Below are 18,517 nucleotides of genomic sequence, written 5' to 3'. Positions count from 1 at the left end.
TTTCGTTCTCATGATTGATAATCCCAAACTAGTCTGTGCTGGATTGCTCTAATAAATAGCTTTATTAGATAGTTATTTAAATATTTAATTTATTAAATAATAGAATTCAATTTAAATTGGTTGCCCTGTTGTAGTCATTGCTGGTTAGATTTGCTTGACCCCTTCTTCCCTATGATAGCCTTCATAAAGATTATCTATCATTCAGTAGTCTACCTATAAACATACATCCTGTCGCGATTCTTCTATTTTCTAGACAAATCCTAGTTACTTCAGGTTTTAAAGTAAAAGCTATATTTATATGGTTAAGTAATAATCATCTCATTGGATGTTAAGAATGTTGATAGCTACAAGATCATTATTTTGGATAGAGTTTTAGTCCTTTTGGACTACTGTATCAAAGTATCACAAACTGAGTGCCATAATAAGCAACAGAATGTAATTTCTCACAGTTCTGGAGGTAGGAAATCCAAAATCAGGGTGCCAACATGACTGAGTGAGGACCGTTTTCCAGGTTGCAAACTTTTTGTTGTATCCTCACCTAAAGGAAGGTGCTAGGGAGTTCTGTGAAGTCTGTTCTATAAGGGCACTAATCCCAATTACATGGATGAAACCCTCATGACCTAATCATTTCCTAAATGCCCCATCTCCTAACACAATTTCCTTGGAGATTAGAATTCCAATATAGGAATTTTAGATGAACATGCATATTTAGACCATAGTAGATGCTAACATTGTCAGCATCCTGTGTCTTATTATACTCTGAAATTTGTTTACACATGGAAATACAAAATGACTAGTTAAATTTTTTTCTGATTAAAAAAAATATGTTCGACTGATTTCAAGCATCATAATACCAAGTTTCTGATAGAGTCAGCATGCTCTCATTTTATTGGAAGTATGTGGAACCATGAGACCAATCTACCCAGAATATCTTACTATCACTTTGAAGTGAATTTTGCAATATTTAAAATGTCCTATACACTTTTGCCTAGGCTTTTTAAGATGGTAATCATGTTTGTCAAAAACATTCTATCCTACCAGCCTTAGAACATAAAATTCAATATATAAATCAAAGAAAGGGTTTCACATATAGGTTTTGTCTTCAAGATATCTTGCTTTACATATAAGCCTGCATTTGAGAAAAGAGAGGGCTGCAAAGAATTATCTCCTCTAAATTAAAAAAAAAAAATCTTTTTTTTAAAAAAGATTTTATTTATTTATTTAACAGATAGAGATCACAATTAGGCAGAGAGGCAGGCAGAGAGAGAGGAGGAAGCAGGCTTCCCGCTGAGCAGAGAGCCTGATGCGGGGCTTGATCCCAGGACCCTGGGAATATGACCTGAGCTGAAGGCAGAGCTTTAACCCACTGAGCTACCCAGGTGCCCCCCCAAAAATAATCTTTTGTAAATAAAAATAAGAGTTATAGAATTCTACTCATTTTTTATATAAGTGGTCTGCAATTGGTTAATTAGATCAGTAGAATGAAGGCCAACAATCAACAGAAAACTTAACGCAATTTAGAGCCCTTTTGAATCTTTAAGGAAAATCCAATAAGCATTTGAAAAAAAAATCAATGAAGAGTTTTAAATGTCTCTTTTCTGATTTTTCTGCAGGGTCCAAGTTTTCTCTCTGAGGCCCTTTTCCCTAAACGTGCAAGAAAAATTGAAGAAATGGATCCTTTTTTCAACCTTCATGAAGCCATTACCAAGGTAGGAGATAACTGCATTCATGGGCAGAGTTGGGGAAGTTTGGGAGGGTTTTGGTGGTAGGTGGAGAAAAAGAAAATAACCAATCAAGAGAAATTTTATGTTTCCATTTATAATATATGCTTGAAAGGATTTTAAGTACTTCCCATTACTTTGCTAAGGAGTAAGGATGATACACTACTCAATCAAGATCATACAGAGCAATAGCATGATTTGTATTCAAAATCAATCCTTAATAAAACAAATAGATATTTTTTTTCTTTTTTCTTCATCTGAAAGTAGAGTTGTAGTGTACTCTCAAGTACACTCTTTGATTAAGGTCAGTATCGTTGAATTTCTTTATCTTCCATGTTTTGTTTCAATATTTAAGATATTTGGTTATTTATGGTGGTACTTTTTAGTTGCAATTAAAGAAAAATGGCTACTTAAAAAAAAAGACTGAATTTATAATAGATGTTTTTATACTATCATGGTCATTCCTATATTTTTACTCAAAACTCTTAGGTATATGTTTATAATATGGAGAAAATTAAATTGTACAGTATGGAGTAAATAAATTTAATGTTCTGACATCATAGGACATCATATGAATTTTTACATTTACCAACAGTTTGTCTAACCTGTCATAACCTCCCTTTTGGGAATAGAGTTTATAGAGAATATTGGCATTTCAGCACATTTAAAATAATCCATATTTATATATGCTTAGTTGAAAGAACTGAATCATTCTTAAATCTTCTTAGTGAAATTTTACAAGGCTATTTTTCTCCTTCAGAAACAGGAAATGTGATATAATTAACTGAACTCAATAAGTGGCACTGGAATGAACTCAGAATACAAACTAGGATTTTAGATCTACCCTAGCTTTTTAATAAAACTGTGAATTTATTTTTTCTGAACATTTGAAATAAGAGGAGTTTGTACCACATTTTACTTAAAATTCTCCTAAGCTCGAAATATCTGAATCCTAATTACATTTATACCTCTTTGCTTTGCAATTAATTTTACTTCCTTATTTTAGATTTTAATGTTCCCATTCTTTAATATCCCTTTGTATTTGGATATAACAACATATACATTTCCCTCAAATAATAGTTCCTTAGTATTCAAAATATTAATTATGTTCTTAATACTTGTAAAGATGATAGGGTGATAGATAAAAATACATATCTATATGTATCTATATACCTATTTAAATGAGTATATGCTTCTGCATCCATTTAGATGAGAGTGTGTTTGTGTGCATGTGTGTGCTCATTCAAATATTCTGGATACTCAAAATCTAGGTTTAACTTACTTATTTTTAAGTGAAGCATTAGAGGATTTTAGGGCAATGGAATAGTAACATTTTTTTTCCCCCATTTCTTTCTGCTTTCCTCTGGATCAGGGAATTCATTGATTTTTGTGGAATGAATAATTTGAGACCCTACTGGTATCAGGTGTATAATGAGAGGTGTAAACACATACTGATTCTTGCTGCGTGATGTTTTGGCACTCCACAACTCCTAAGAGCATGTCGGGAAGCAGGGATGGGGCAAGAAGGGAGTAGAGGAACATGGGACATAGCCTAGACATAAGAATGAGTTCTGTACTTAGTGTGAAACACAGAAAGTCAGAGACTGTTTGAGAAAATGCACAAATTTGTGCGCAGATATTACCACAGGTTCTATATTTATTTTAAAATTTATTTCCTAGGTAAGCAGATAATTAACCCATTAAATGGATATTAGAAAAAATTCTATGAAGAAATAAAGCATGCCAAAGTGCAGAAGTAAGTGACTTCTGACACTTTTTATGAGCAAATATATTTATCTAATGTTGATACTGTTTCCCCAGTCATCATGTTTACCTAAGGTAACACCTCGTGTTGGAGACATAGGCCAAGAGAAGAAATTGTGCTTCAGTAGTTCAATCTTAGTTTTCCAGTAGGAGAAACGGGGGAATCACAAAAAGAAGTACTTAATAAATACTTTATTTTAAGGTCAAATTTTTTTTTAATCAACAACAAAATAAAAAATATAAATATGGTGAGATTGACTAGGCAATGACTAGGAAATATGGAGCATACATTTTATTACCTTGGCTACCAACTTGTTCTTTTATTTAGTAAAACTCTATTTTATTGTCTATACCAAAAAGGAGTACACTAGTAATGACTTTCCTCATGAAGATTCTGTGAGGTTGAAAGATCATGTATATATTTTCCCTGGAAATGCAGTATGGATTTAATTGAGTATAATTATTAACACATTAAAAAATAAGAGTGCTGATGTCTTCAAATAGACTCTTACCTGCACCTTCTGTATTTAGTTTTCACTTTAAAGTAAAAAAGAATGTTAGATAGGAAAGCATATGAGTAAACTAATTAATTAAACACTGAGAATACGCTGGTAGGTTAGTGTGTACAAATGGAATACATAATTTAATTTGTAAAAGATTGAACCCTTTAAAATATTTTGTTTTAGTAAGAATAGTAGTGGAATTATCATAGTATACCACGCATTTAGTACACTCATATTTCATGTAGCAGTGAGATATTATAGAAATAATAATGGACTTTGAATGAAAAGACCCAGTTAGGTATAAATTCTGTCACTGTGAATTCTGAAAATTTGATGTGAAGTAAGAAACGTGTTGGAAAATGATAAAACACAATTACTGATATTATACCACTTATAAAACATTTTAAAAAATCTGTATTAAATGAAATATTGAAGATTCTAGTCCTTATTTCTCCAAACAAAAGTTTGAATTCAATACACAACATTATAACACAATCACGTATTTATTTTATCTAATTAAATAAATATAAGAAGCATATACATCTAATACAAATGATCATGTAATGTAATCTATTATCCTTTACAAGTGAGTAACTTTGTATTCTGGACCTCTGTTATAGATCACAAATACAATTTATGTAAAATTAAATTACAGCTTCCAAGCATTAAAAGTTAATAATCTATCAATAGTGTTTTTTCCCCAAATTAAAAAAAATGAAAACAAACAAACTGCACATAGATGGGATAGGAGCTATGAGTCCTGGTATGCAGCTCTCCAATGCTGTCCTGCAGTTCTTTAAAAATATATATTTTTATAAAGTATGAATTTATCCTGGCATTTGTCTTTTTGATATAAAGCATGGAACCTAAGAAAGTAATGAATGAGACTCAATATTGATGCTAAAAGGTATAATTCATCATTGCTTCATGACAGTCCGATGATACAGTATAAAGTCACCAAAGGGCATCACATACTGCATTGCTGTTGAAGATGTTTTCTTATCTTCTATAATTACCTTTAAAAACAGCATTTGATTTTTTAAGTATCATAGAAACCAAACTGATTTCTCCAAAGACTACACATGAATGAAATACCAATATAAATCTTAGCTGCTTAATCCTTTAATAAGTGAATAAAAATCGCCATGGATTTGTTTTGAAATAGGCTTATTTCTCCTTTGTAGCTAGGAATTGTCTAGTTAGGTTTCTGAATTCTCAACATTTAGCTCACAAATTGTAATTAGTTATCTAAACATTTTAGGATGAAGCAGAACACTTGAAATATAAAAACAATTCATACAAGAGAATAGGTCCAAGGGACTAAACAGGTAAGGGAAGCATTTTAACATAACATAACAAAAGAGGTGATAGTGACATAAACAAGTTATGAGAAGAAAGATGATGGAGTTCATGCTTCTGACTAGATTTGAAGAATTCACCAGAAAAGTGACATCTGAAGAATTTAAGAAATATTAACTTTATATTAACGTCAATGAGCTTCCCTTGAGAGTTCTCTAAAAAGCAGATTGTTAGTGGTATTGTGTAAGAAATAATTATATGTATTTTGAATAACAAAAGACAGATTTGGGAGACATTTTTTAGGTCTGAATAACAGGATATATGGTTTACTGGATATGGGGTATGAAGCAGAGTAAAGAGTAAAGGACAATTTGAATACCTCCACTTTGGACAAAGTTGATATTATTGAATTAACCAAAGTAGGTGTTAGACTGAAGAAAGTGATAGTCTAACCTTGGACGTGAAATTTTGAATACTTAGTGAATCTAGACAAATATATTATAGGAGCAGTTGGATACATGAGGTTGGAGCTCAGGAAGAAAAATAATTCAATGTGTTAGCTGATGTAATAACCACTTGTCACATGTGGCTTTAAACTAAAAAAAAAAAAAAAAAAAAGAAATGTAACTAGAATTTAATTTCCTCAGTACCATTAGCCACGATTTACATGTTTAGTAACCATATACAGGCAGGAGCTACTGCATGGAATAGCATAGATTATAGAACATTTTCTTCATTGATGAAATGTTGATGATGATGATGTTACCTTGGCAATAATCATGCAGAGAATCAAGAGTGACAGGGAGAGGACAAAAGCCCCAGGGCAGAATGTTTTATGGGATCCACAGGAAAAGATACATTATAAGAAAGAGGAAGTGTCCAAAAGCATATCCTCCCACAGCTTCACAGCATTAAGATGGCTAAAATTAAAAACAAAACTAAAGAAAATGAAACAGAAGATAACACATGTTGACAGGATGTGGAGAAATTGAAAACCTTGTGCACTGTGAGAATATAAAATGGTACAATTGTTGTGGAAAACAGTGGCAGTTTCTTAAAAATTTTAAAAAAGAATTATCATATTACCTACCAATTCATATTATCATATTATCTACCAATTCCACAGAACTGAAAGTGGAGTCTTAGAAACATATTTGTACATCCATGTTGCTAACAGCATTATTTACAATAGCTAAAATGTGGCCATAGATGGATAAATGATTAAGTAAAATGAGGTATAAATATACAATGGAATATCATTCAATCTTCAAAAGGAAGGAAATTCTGACATTGGCTACAACATGGAGGAAACTTGAGGACATCATGCTAAGTGAAATAAGCCAGTCACAAAATGACAACTACTATATGGTGTGATTCCATGAATATGATATACTTAAAGTAATCAAAACCAAGGAGAAAGAAAATACAATGGAGATTGGGGTAGGAATGGGGGAATTTTAGTTTAGTGGATATAAAGTTTCATTTTTACATCTTGTGACTTACACAAGGTGTAAGAGTTATAGAGAAGGATATTGGTACTGGTTACACATTATGAATGTATTTCATACCACTGAACTATAACTTAAAATCTGTTGATGGTAAATTTAATGTTATATGTATTTTACAATAATTCTTAGAAATTCAGGAAAAAATGTGTATTTACCCAATTAACTAGTCATCCACAGTAACTTCTGAACCACTTATTTAGAATTTGAAAACATCTTTTTTCTCTTCATTTATGCCTGATACTCAGTTCTTTGCCATTATCCATAAAGAGTTCACGTGAGTTGTTAACCATTTCTTCGGTCTACTTTTTTTAAAAGATTTTATTTTTATTTTGAGAGAAAGGAAGGGAGCAAGCACAAACCGGTGGTGGGGGGAGGAAGGGCAGAGGTAGAGGGAAAAGCAGACTCCTGGTTGAACAGGGAGTCTGATGAGGGCCGCGATCCCAGCACCCTGAGATCATGACCTGAGCCAAAGGCAGATAATTAAGCAACTGAGCCACCCAGGCGACCCTGGTCTACTTTTAATTGATGTAACATCTTGTATTTTTTAATATATTTTTGGATTGAATATATTTTATTAACATTTTCTTGATAATTTTTGCCATAATACACAATAAATGATGACTGATAACTGCATTTTAAACAAAACAAAAAGACTATAATTGTAAGGAAAAGAGTTTTAAAATCAAGTGTCAATATATAGCATTGGGGTAGGAGAGGAAAGATGCTATCTATTACATTATTGGATTAATAGTACATTTCTTCTGGAACCACAGATGCTCTATATTATAATTTAAAATCTCTAAGTATGAATAGTACAACCAGGAAAACAAAAGTACCTTATGCATGTGGTACCATGGCAACTAGCAAATGACCTAATTCTGTTTGTGAGCTTCCTTAAGAAATATCAATTTATTAGTTATTTCATTGTTCTTCTCACCTAGTTTAAGAAAAAATGATTTCTTTAATTATTGCAAGATATGCAATATTGACACATTTTCAGTATAGGGTTTTAAGTGTGTATGGATTTCTTAAGTGTGTATGGATTTCTTCCTTTTCTTATAAAATATCGAAATAGAGATCTTATAAAATTATTTGGATATTGTAATATTCCAAAGAGAAAATAATAGAAATAAGATAGTATGTATTCCCATTATATATGTTGAGAAAGTTGCAGTGAGACTAAATTGTAGAAAAAGGCAGCATTTGTATAAAGTCTTGGAGTCAAGGCTAGTAATTCTTATATAGTTTGTATTCTAACAATGTAGTTATATTTGCCCTTATTTATAACTATAAATTTTAACTCAGTTCTGCAGTGGTGTGAATAAAGGCTAATGGTGGTGTCTTCAATGATGAAAAACATTTAACTAAGTCTAATTTTTAACCATTTCAGCTAATGTTAGATACATTTAGAGTTAATAACAAAAATCACTATGCCTAATACAGTTATATTCTGCTAATTAATTTTAACACATGATTTGTGAAATATGAATCTGCAATTATGTTTAAATGTCACTGATAAATATGTTTGTACCAGTTGTTGTGATATTAAGATTCTTAGAGCATGATAACTGAAAACAATCCACTAAAACATTCTATTCATTTTATAACTATAAAATAGAAAGGCAGAATAAAATACAGAATAATTTTGTTTTTCTTGAGATATCTTTCTAAGCTATGGCTTAAAAATTATAGCTTAGTAGCCTTACATAAAGTAAGCCAAAAAAGGAAAAGACCAAATACCTTTAATTTAGTTTCCTGAATTCCAATGTCATGTTGTATTCATGAGCTACTAGGTTTCTGGTACAGTTCTTTAAATGCTTAAAAACCTGACTATGATTTCTAATCTGAATGAGCAAATCTGAGTGTCTTCCAAGTATCTTTAATGTTGGTATATTATTTGGATAAAATATGTCAAAATTGTCTTCTATTTCGCAAAGCAAGTGTAATGACATTCTTTAATCCTGTTTGTACATTTGAGGTGATTCTGAAGCTGTGAATGTAAGGCTTTTGTTATTTTTAAAAATATTTCAAAAATATTTTCCTGCTATAACAAATTATTGTTACTAGATGCAAGATGTCTCCATGGGGATCTATACGATGTTTCATGACATGAACCAAACCAGAAAGTATCCCAAATATATATTTTCAATGTAGAGATTGTTCTTCCTAATAAAGGATGTTGGTTGAAGCTACTCAAGGGAGATGATGGGATATTAAAACCAACCTCCTACGCTTTGAAAAGGAAATCTTTTAGGTCTATATTTTCTTCATAAATGTATAATTAAACTCAATCTCTTCATTTACTGAAGTGGGAAATGGTGCTGACTATATTTTCTCTTGCCCAGAGAGGTTTGGTTTATTGTTTTTCATTATATGGCACAAATATTATAGTTTCTAAAGTCATGCCTTATACTCTCAGTTTCTTTTCCTTTTTGTTTTTATTACTCAAAAGCAAATGAGTACACAGTATCAGCTTGTCAAAATTTGACTCCCTTTTTGAAGGGAAGTTAATCATCAAAGTAGATATTTTGCTAAATCACATTAAAAGTGTTATTATTGCATATTAAGATAGAAAAGCTGTGATTCTAAACATACACTTTTTCTTTAATATATACATAGACTGATTTTAGCATGTATTTGTTACAGAATATAAATTAGTGATATAAATCAGGATAGGAAGTTATCTGATCACCTATAAATAATATGACAATGTTATAAAGATTCAGTCAACCGACCTCAGAAAATTTTCTTATGTAATTCAGGAAATGGTAATCTCATCCCATAAAGTAACATTTTTGAATTTTGTATGAGCTAAATATATCGTTCTTATTTCTGGTAAATGTCTATAAGTTGAAAGTGAATTTTAATGTTAGCTTCTTTTTTCCCCCTCACTTTGAGCAAGAGATTCTTTGTCTTTTCTTACCATTCTCAGACGATATCATCCGTTAAGTGATGTAGTCGTACAGAGACAAAAGGCAGAGTAGTCAGTGGATAACAGATTAGCTCTAGATAGGCAGGTAAATGTCCTTCCAAAAATCTGTTGAAATAAAGCCTCCATATAATAAAAAGATTCAAAAGCCCCAAGCAATAATAACTTATTAAAAAAATTCTAATATAACACAACAAACCAGAAGAGTTTATTATAATGGACTTTGATCATGATGCTTACATGTCTTGGGGACAGTACCTACTGCTTCATGTGTTACTGTAATAAAAGATTCCCTTACACACAGAAAGACACACACATACATACACATTATGAGGTATGAATGAATTAATAATACAGATTTTCAGTGCTAGTACTATCTATATTATTCCTTGAATGCTCTGCATTTTTTATATAGATAGATAGATGGATAGATATCTTATTGTCTTCTTTTCTGGGACAGCCTGAATGTCACTCCGTTTTTGTTTGTTTGTTTTTAATAATCTTTGGACCTACACATTATGCTGCTATTGGTGTGATACAGAAAATATTTAAAAATTACAGAGTTTTTTGGCATTTAGTAATCAGCACTTTAATTATGTTGTGTCTCTCAAAAAGTTCACAGGAAGCGGTGTTTTAAGAGAGAATAAATGTATTCCACAAATATTAACAATGTTATGATATTTGTTTTTAGGAACTGAGCAAGAATTAGATTTGAGCAAATAAAATTTTTGCTTGAAAAGCAAACAAAATTTTTGTTTGCAATGGGAAAACAATATTTATTTAGACTTAATTATGTGTGTTTACTAATATGTCTTTTTAATATGTAATACTAAGGTTTAGGAATTAAATGCATTTAAAATTACAGTGTCATTGACCATTAGTGGAGACTCAAGTAGTAATATTTCTGCTTTCTAAAAATAAAACAATAATGAACAATCATAATTATGTTCCCTAGTTGTCAAGAAAAAGAATTATGATCCTTATAGTTACTGACTTAAGAAAGCTGGGAAGAAAGTAATCCATTTTAGAAATATTTTCTTCAAAAGTGAAAAAAGCCCATTATCAGTTAAGATGTTATTTTTGTCATCAATAAAGACCTACATGCAAACTTGTTCAATATAAACAAAATGATTCTATTTTTCTTATGTAACTGAAAATTCCAGAAGAGGCATGCTTCAGGAGTAGCTCAAACATAGCCTTTGATCTACTTATCTGTTATCCTCTCAGTGCTACCCTTGTCTCTGGTGGGACGTTTCAACAGCAGAATTCCCCCATAGTAGAAAATGCTGGAAGCAGTTCTTGAATTGTATCTGTACATAATTCTATCAAGCAAGAGAGGATCTCACTTCTGGTGACTTTCTCAGAAGAGCAATGGTGCGGATTTCTAGAAAACCCCAGTGAAATGGACCCTCATCTTATTACTCTGAATTGGCATCATGCTTATTCCGAATCATTGCTTGTGACCAGGGAAATAATTGTGCTGATTGGGTTAGGCCTTATTTCCATAAACTAATCACTGTGGAAAAGAAATTAAAGTTTTTAAAAACCCTTATTTGGAAGAATGAGACTAAGCAAGCTCAAGTAATTATGGCTCATCATATCTTCTTTGATTAATAATCTTGGCTAATTCAGATTATTGCTAGCCCATTTGGAGAAGGGTATGAAGACAGAGAGTATGTCAGAATGAAAACACTAAATACCTGGGAACAGGAGACCAAGAAACAGATGCATGAACAAGATACTGATGAGAATCTTAGAAAGCAAGATTATTTCAGCATAGAAAAACTATAGTTTTTGGGCGCCTGGGTGTCTCAGTGGGTTAAGCCGCTGCCTTCGGCTCAGGTCATGATCCCAGGGTTCTGGGATCGAGCCCCACATCGGGCTCTCTGCTCAGCAGGGAGCCTGCTTTCTCCTTTCTCTCTGCCTGCCTCTCTGCCTGTTTGTGATCTCTCTCTGTCAAATAAATAAATAAAATCTTAAAAAAAAAAAAAGAAAAAGAAAAACTATAGTTTTTATCTCAGGTAACTTGGGAAAATATAAAAGTGTTTTAAAGCAATAAAAGGTTATTGCCTTTTTTTTAATAACATGGCATTTTTGAACCTCTACATGGCATATCTTCTTTCAGTCAACAATTCAGAAAGAGAGTTGCAGTATTTGTTCAGAAGAATTAAGGTGTATTTGACTTTGAAGAATAAGTAAAGGTATGTGTTAGCTGGGTTTTAAGTTTTAGAATAATAACACAAATTTTAATTGGTAATGAAGAGAAGCTGAGCTCTCTCTTCCTCATCCACATTAGTAGGTATAACTGTAGTTTGTTTATTTTTGTTACTATAAAACATTTTTTGATTAAATATGCCAAAGTTTATGTGCTGCTTCACTGTTGATGGGTATTTGGTTTGTTTCCAGCCACTATTAAGAATATTTTTGTATCAAGTCTTCTTGTATAAGATAGATATCAAGGAGTAGAATTACAGACTCATATTTAAACCTATTAGGTAATGCTAAATTGCTGGAATAATTGACTGCCAAGCCCCCTCCCCACCCACCCACAAACACACAACCACCAGAATAGTCTATTGATTAAACAAAAGTTATTACACTGACTTTGCAAAGAGAGGACAACACCTCGACTGAATCTTAGTAATATTTCATGACAGAGTATCTTGGAGGAAATATTAATAGAAGAATTGAGTGTCTAGACTTAAGTTTTAGGGTGAGGGTTTTAATTCAGACAATTAATTGTTAATGGGAAAAATTCATGACAATAAATTAGGGATGGTGGACATGATAAAAGGAAGACTGATGAGTGAGCTATTTGTCCAAGTAAACAACCTATTTCCCAGAGATGCTGATGTTTGCAAGGAAGAGTAAGCTATTGATATATTTGTTTTTTAGAAATTTCTTGAGGCATACAGTGAAGTTATTTATTAAAGCCTTATCTTTATAAACTAAAATTTTCTGGAATAAATAGTTATGTTGACACACTTTTCAGTGCTGGTAGTTAAGCTAAGTGGACTCATATAGTCTCAATTCTTGGAGCCATGTGTGACAATTCTCTTTAATATAATCCTCTACCAAACTTGATATTTTTTCATTTTTGCTTATCTGATATTTGCAAATGTTGCCTAATTGTGGTTTAAATTATATGCCTTTCATTGATTGCTAATGAAATTGAATGTTTTTAGGTATTGGCAATTTGGTTTTTCTAGATGTTTGTTTGTACATATATTTTCTAAGTGCTTGTTAAAATCATTGCCAAGTTTAAATTTTTTTATTGGATTGTTTTTCTTTTTTATTGACTCATAGGAGATATTTCTTTATTCTGGCTGTGAACTTGTAAGTTACATGTGTCATAAATATCTTCTCCCAGATTTTGACTTTCATTTCCACTCTTTTTATTATATCTTTTAATGAACAGTTCTTCATTTCAGTGTAATCTAGTTTATTAATTTCTTCCTTTATGTTTAGTGTTTTTAGGGTTTTAAGTTCTTCCATATGCTGGGATAATATTTTTGTACTACTTTATAAATCTCTATAATTATTTTCTTTAACATTTAAATATTTAATCTTCCATGATGATGTTGATGATGATGGTGGTGGTGGTGGTAGTGGTGGTGGTGGTGATTGTGATGATTTAGTTAGGGGTGCAATTTTTTAATTTTTCTACCTAACTTATTGAGAATTCCATCCTTCTTTAATGATGCACAAAAAAACTGTTATATATCAAGTTTCTATGCATGTATAGGTTTGTTTCTGGGCTCTCAATTCGATTTTTCAGACTACTCATCCATCAGTGTACAAACACAATACTTTTTAGCCTTATGTCTTTAAAATAAGATGTCCTATCTGGTAGTTCATGGTTTCTAATTAATTCTTCTGTAAGAATATCTTGACTTTTCTTCCCCTTTGTTCTTCTATATAAATGTGAAAATTAGCTTGTCAGGTTCTACAAAAACCTTGTTGGGATATCAGTTGTGAAATGAAGACACTATATACGTTTTTAAATAAATATTTCTTGATCCAAAGTGGTTGACTATTCTCAAAACGTTATTCTATTACTAGCATCAAATGTAGTAATTGCAATAGCAAAGTAAATAACTGAATATCTTAGTTTTGCAGCTTTGTAGTGCTGAAAATATCCTTAAAAGTCTTTCTTTAAACAACTCATTTTATAGGTAATTAACTGCAAACCATAGAAGTGTAGATCAAAATTAAAGCAGGCATGTAGCTGACATAAGACTCAGACTGAGCTCCAATCTCATTCATTCTCATAAAAAATATTTAATCAGCATCTCTATATAACAATATAGCTATACAGTTCAGGGATATAACAATGTATTTGCCTTGTGTTTCACTATATCATACTGCCTTACATGCCCAAACTAAAACAACAACAACAACAAAAAGAGATTAAATAAATCTTTATGAAACACATTCTGATTGTTAGCCTTGTTTTAGTGACAAAGGATATAGCTGTAAACAAAAGAGGGATGATTATAATCCTTAGGAGCCAAGAATCTATGGGAAATGGATATCATAAAAATATAAAATATAAATACAAACTATGCTAAGGTTCTGAGAGAATGTATAAAGTACTGTTAGCATTTAAGGAGAGCTGTGGGGAATGTTGACTTAATCTGGGGTATCTGGGAAATTTTTCCTGGAAAAGTAATTTTTGAGTTTTTGACCTAAACTGTTTAGTTAAAGAGGGAGGAGAAAAATCAGGCAGAGATATCTATATGACTAAGATATCTGAGCAAAGTGGGAGCCCATTATCCTAGGAAATGAAAGGATTCTATGCCACTGGAAACCAGAGAGCAAGAATAATGATAGTATCAATGAGAAGGAGGGATAGATTTAGTTGATAAAATAGGACCTCATGATGTACACATTGTTTATAAAAGAAAGAAAATTTCCAATATCGTTTGAGAAGCATTCCAAAGCCAATGAAATGGGAAATTTAAAAACAATTAATTAAATTCTTTAGAGTAGGCAATGATGGTTGATTCTATTGATTTTCACTTGGCAATAAATAGCATCAGATAGTTGAGTTGACTAGTCTCAATAGTAATTGGTTCAATGGCCTGATAATACTTAAATAAAGAAAATAGGACAAGGATGTGGAGAAATGAGATCCAATGTAAAATAATTAGTATTAGTTCAATTTGTAGAAATTTAAACTAGAAATCTAGTTTAAAATTAATTTATATTAATTATAAATAATCTGTATAAATCTTCAGCTTTTTTGCCTTTTTCAACTTTTGGTTCAATTATTTTTATGTTCTGAATCTTTAAAATGATACTTCTGTTTCCATGTATTAAATTTGTATCAAACATTTATAGCCTTTTAAAAATATGTTGATATACTTAAAAGTAAGTGACCTCACTTCTAAATACTTTACTATTAATATTTTTTAAAAATAAAACTTATTCCTAAATACTCAAAATAATTTTATGTCTAATAGAACTAATAATAATTCCTTAATATTAGCTAATATCTATTTCATATTCAAACTTTTCTTATTGTCTTCCTTACACCCCACAGCTAGTTTGTTTAAACCTAGATCAAATTTGGAATCAAATGTTGCATTTGGTTAAGGCTCTATATAGAGTAGTCTCCCCACCTCCCCTCCACCCACATCCTCCACATTGATATGGCGAAGAGACTAGACCAGTTGTCCTTTCATTAGTTTTACTTTCTGGCTATGTGATGTCATTTAACATATTCTTCTATCCTCTGAATATCCCGTGGATTGGAAGTTAAATCTTAAGACCTAATCACACGTTAATATTAAACTTTTTGTCTAAAATAAAATGTAGATGATATATGCATCATATTGTATTCTGTCAGAGGCACTTCTTACCTAGTAGAAATATCACCAATGATTCTAAGATTCATCATTTGATGAGAGTAATGATATTCTTATCTCTTCATTGTACAGTGATGTTTTCCCCTGTTACTAGAAAATTGTATCTATGATGTTAGTTTAGCACAATCAAGTGTTCAATTTCCCGTTATAATAGTCATGAAAGACTATGTTACACTGCAGTAATAAATCCAAAATCTCAGTGGCTCAAAATGACAAAAAATATTTCTCATTCAATAAAAGCCTGCAACTTTCCACCCTATGATGACTCAGAATTACATCTGCATATCAATGCACTCTTTATAATCACCAAGGCAGAGAACGAATGAAATGGACAAGTATGGAGTGGTTCTTAAATGTTTCTGCCCATAAGTAACACTTACTTTCATTCATATATCAAGTCACATGATTATGCCTAACTTTGAGGAGACTGGGGAAGGTATGACTACCATGTATGCTGACAGAGAAGAAACAGAAATAATGGTGATCGGCACAAATCACATTCAATAACCATTTACCTAGTAGTTTTAATGGTAATCAATGATTATTATTGATAATTAATGGTGTTTCTTGCCCAAAACACCAGTTTTACTAAAGATTATAGAATGATAACATTCTAATTTTATCATTTATTCTGCCTTTATTAACAAATATTCTTATGTGAAGTGAAACTATTTGGTTAACTGTGAAATGTATCTTCTACTAAAAAGCAGATTACATGTTTAATTAATTTCCTTTAACAACAATTTTCATGGATTTGGTATAATAGCTGCCTCAAATGATAATAATAAATATTTTTGGTGTTTTCCCTTTGCAGTATTTTTATTTATTTTTAAAGATTTTATTTATTTATTTGACAGAGATTACAAGTAGGCAAAGAGCAAGAGGAGGAAGCAGGCTCCTTACTCAGCAGAGAGCCCGCTGTGGGGCTCAATCCCAGGACCCTGGGATCATGACCTGAGTCAAAGGCAGAGAGAGGCTTTAATCCACTGAGCCACCAGGCGCCCCTCCCTTTGTAGTATTTTTATGGTAAATCAATTTTCCTAGAATCAGTGATCTCCATTTGTTAAAATCATTTGTGTTGGAGATGCTCAGATTGTCACAAATTTGGTAAGAGAAAACTCTTTTAAGTTTGTCCTAAGATTTTTTGACATGACCACATTAATCTTTCTTGGTTTTTGGCACAAGATTCTTGAGACTTGTCTTGCACTATCCCTGCCCATGACCTAGACTGAGCCATTTCTCCAGTGGTCTCTGGTAGAGAAGTGTACTACTACCTGACCACCAAGGATGCTCATAATGATGAAAGTATTTAGAATTTAAATTAAGAGAAGTAGAAAATAATACTTTAAATAATTATACAGCCCCCTTGATTTAAACATTGCAGTGTTTTGGGCCTCCGGGGTGGCTCATCTGGTTGAACATCAGAATCTTGATTTTAGTCCAGGTCATGATCTCAAGGTCCTGAGATCCAGCTACACATCAGGCTCTGTGCTCAGTGGGGAGTCTGCTTAAGATTCTTTTTCTTGCTCCATCCCTCTGCCCCCTGCTCTCTCTCTCTCAAATAAATAAATAAATCTTAAAAAAATAATAAACATCAGTGTTTTCCATAACTTTTTTTTCTTTTACACTCAAAAGTGTAATTCATGGAATCGTTAATATAATTACTTCTAAAACTCTTTATCATGAAAGCCCATAGCTACAGTCTCAAAGTAGACTCTACAGTCCAGTAATCAGCAGATCGTCTTGTGAAAGAAGGAAAAAGAATCTACAATCAATTAGTTTCTGAAAAGGCTGCAAATCATATACACACTATTAGATAATCATAAAACATATTATTAAATCAGAGTCTTTGAAAAGCTGTGACTTAGAGATGGCTGCTTAACTTTATTTAGACCAGTATTTTCAAAATGGCACATATTTTGGGAAATACTAGTCTAAAGTAAGGTTTAAGGATTATAGCTACTCTTCACAATTCAGAGAGTTAAGATCTTCTATTATTATATAATCTCAGCTGTCTTATAAACACATAAAAATAAAATCCTTCTACCTAATGATTTTTCAGAAACATTTTCCATTCCAGAGAAGAAACAATAGAAATTATATTAGCTTGAATAAGCTAACATAAAATAAGGCTTTTTGAATTCTGCAGTGAAAGAACACGATATAGATGTTAATATAGTTTTCTATATCTTTGAACTGATTTTTTTAAAAAATAGCTAAAATTAAATCATTTGTAATTTTATTGGTAGAAAAATTCTTACATTGTAATTAATTTTTAATCCATAGCTATGGATTAATCTTATATGAAATATTGGTGTCCTATAGGCCAATTAGTGTGATTCTTTTCTCTTATTAATGAAATATTTTTTAAAGGTTTTATTTATTTATTTGACAGAGATCACAAGTAGGCAGAGAGGCAGGCAGAAAGAGAGGGGGAAACCGACTCCCCACTGAGCAGAGAACCTGATGTGGGACTTCATCCCAGGACCCTGGGATCATGAGCTGAGCTGAAAGCAGAGGCTTTATCCCACTAAGCCACCCAGGTGCCCCAGTGAAATATTTTCTGAAGAAGGATATAAATATAGTTGTATATATAAACACACACATTCATATTAAAAAAAAATTGTACCTCCACTTTGAATCTTCACAAAGGGGGGGCAACTGGACGTTGCATTCAGTTGTGTCCATCTCTTGGTTTCAACTCATGTCATGGCCTCAGAGTCATGAGATGCCGCCCCACATCAGGCACTGTGCTCAGTAAAAAGTCAGCTTCAGACTCTCTCTCTCTCCCCCACCCCACTGAGCTCTCTCTCGCTCTCTCTCTCTCTAAAGTAAATATTTAAAAGAAAAAAATTTCCACATAAATATTGTGAAAATGTCTATGCTACCTAAAGCAATCTACACATTTAATGCAATTCCTATC

At 31.9% G+C, this 18,517-nt stretch overlaps 1 protein-coding gene across 5 annotated transcripts in view; it reads left to right on the top strand.

Annotated features, from left to right (window-relative positions):
* NAALADL2 (N-acetylated alpha-linked acidic dipeptidase like 2) overlaps positions 1–18,517 on the top strand; it is a 1,363,661-nt gene that overhangs the window by 1,190,911 nt on the left and 154,233 nt on the right. For all 5 annotated transcript variants that reach the window (XM_059163440.1, XM_059163438.1, XM_059163439.1 and 2 more), the window contains one exon: positions 1,614–1,709. In XM_059163440.1, coding sequence (XP_059019423.1) covers positions 1,614–1,709 — 96 coding nt within the window. The remainder of the gene's footprint in view (positions 1–1,613; positions 1,710–18,517) is intronic.

The sequence above is a fragment of the Mustela lutreola genome, chromosome 2 (assembly GCF_030435805.1).
Source record: "Mustela lutreola isolate mMusLut2 chromosome 2, mMusLut2.pri, whole genome shotgun sequence".
Taxonomy (NCBI): Eukaryota; Metazoa; Chordata; class Mammalia; order Carnivora; family Mustelidae; genus Mustela; species Mustela lutreola.
Note: the sequence above shows the minus strand (reverse complement) of the source record. Positions and strands in the feature narration are given on the sequence as shown.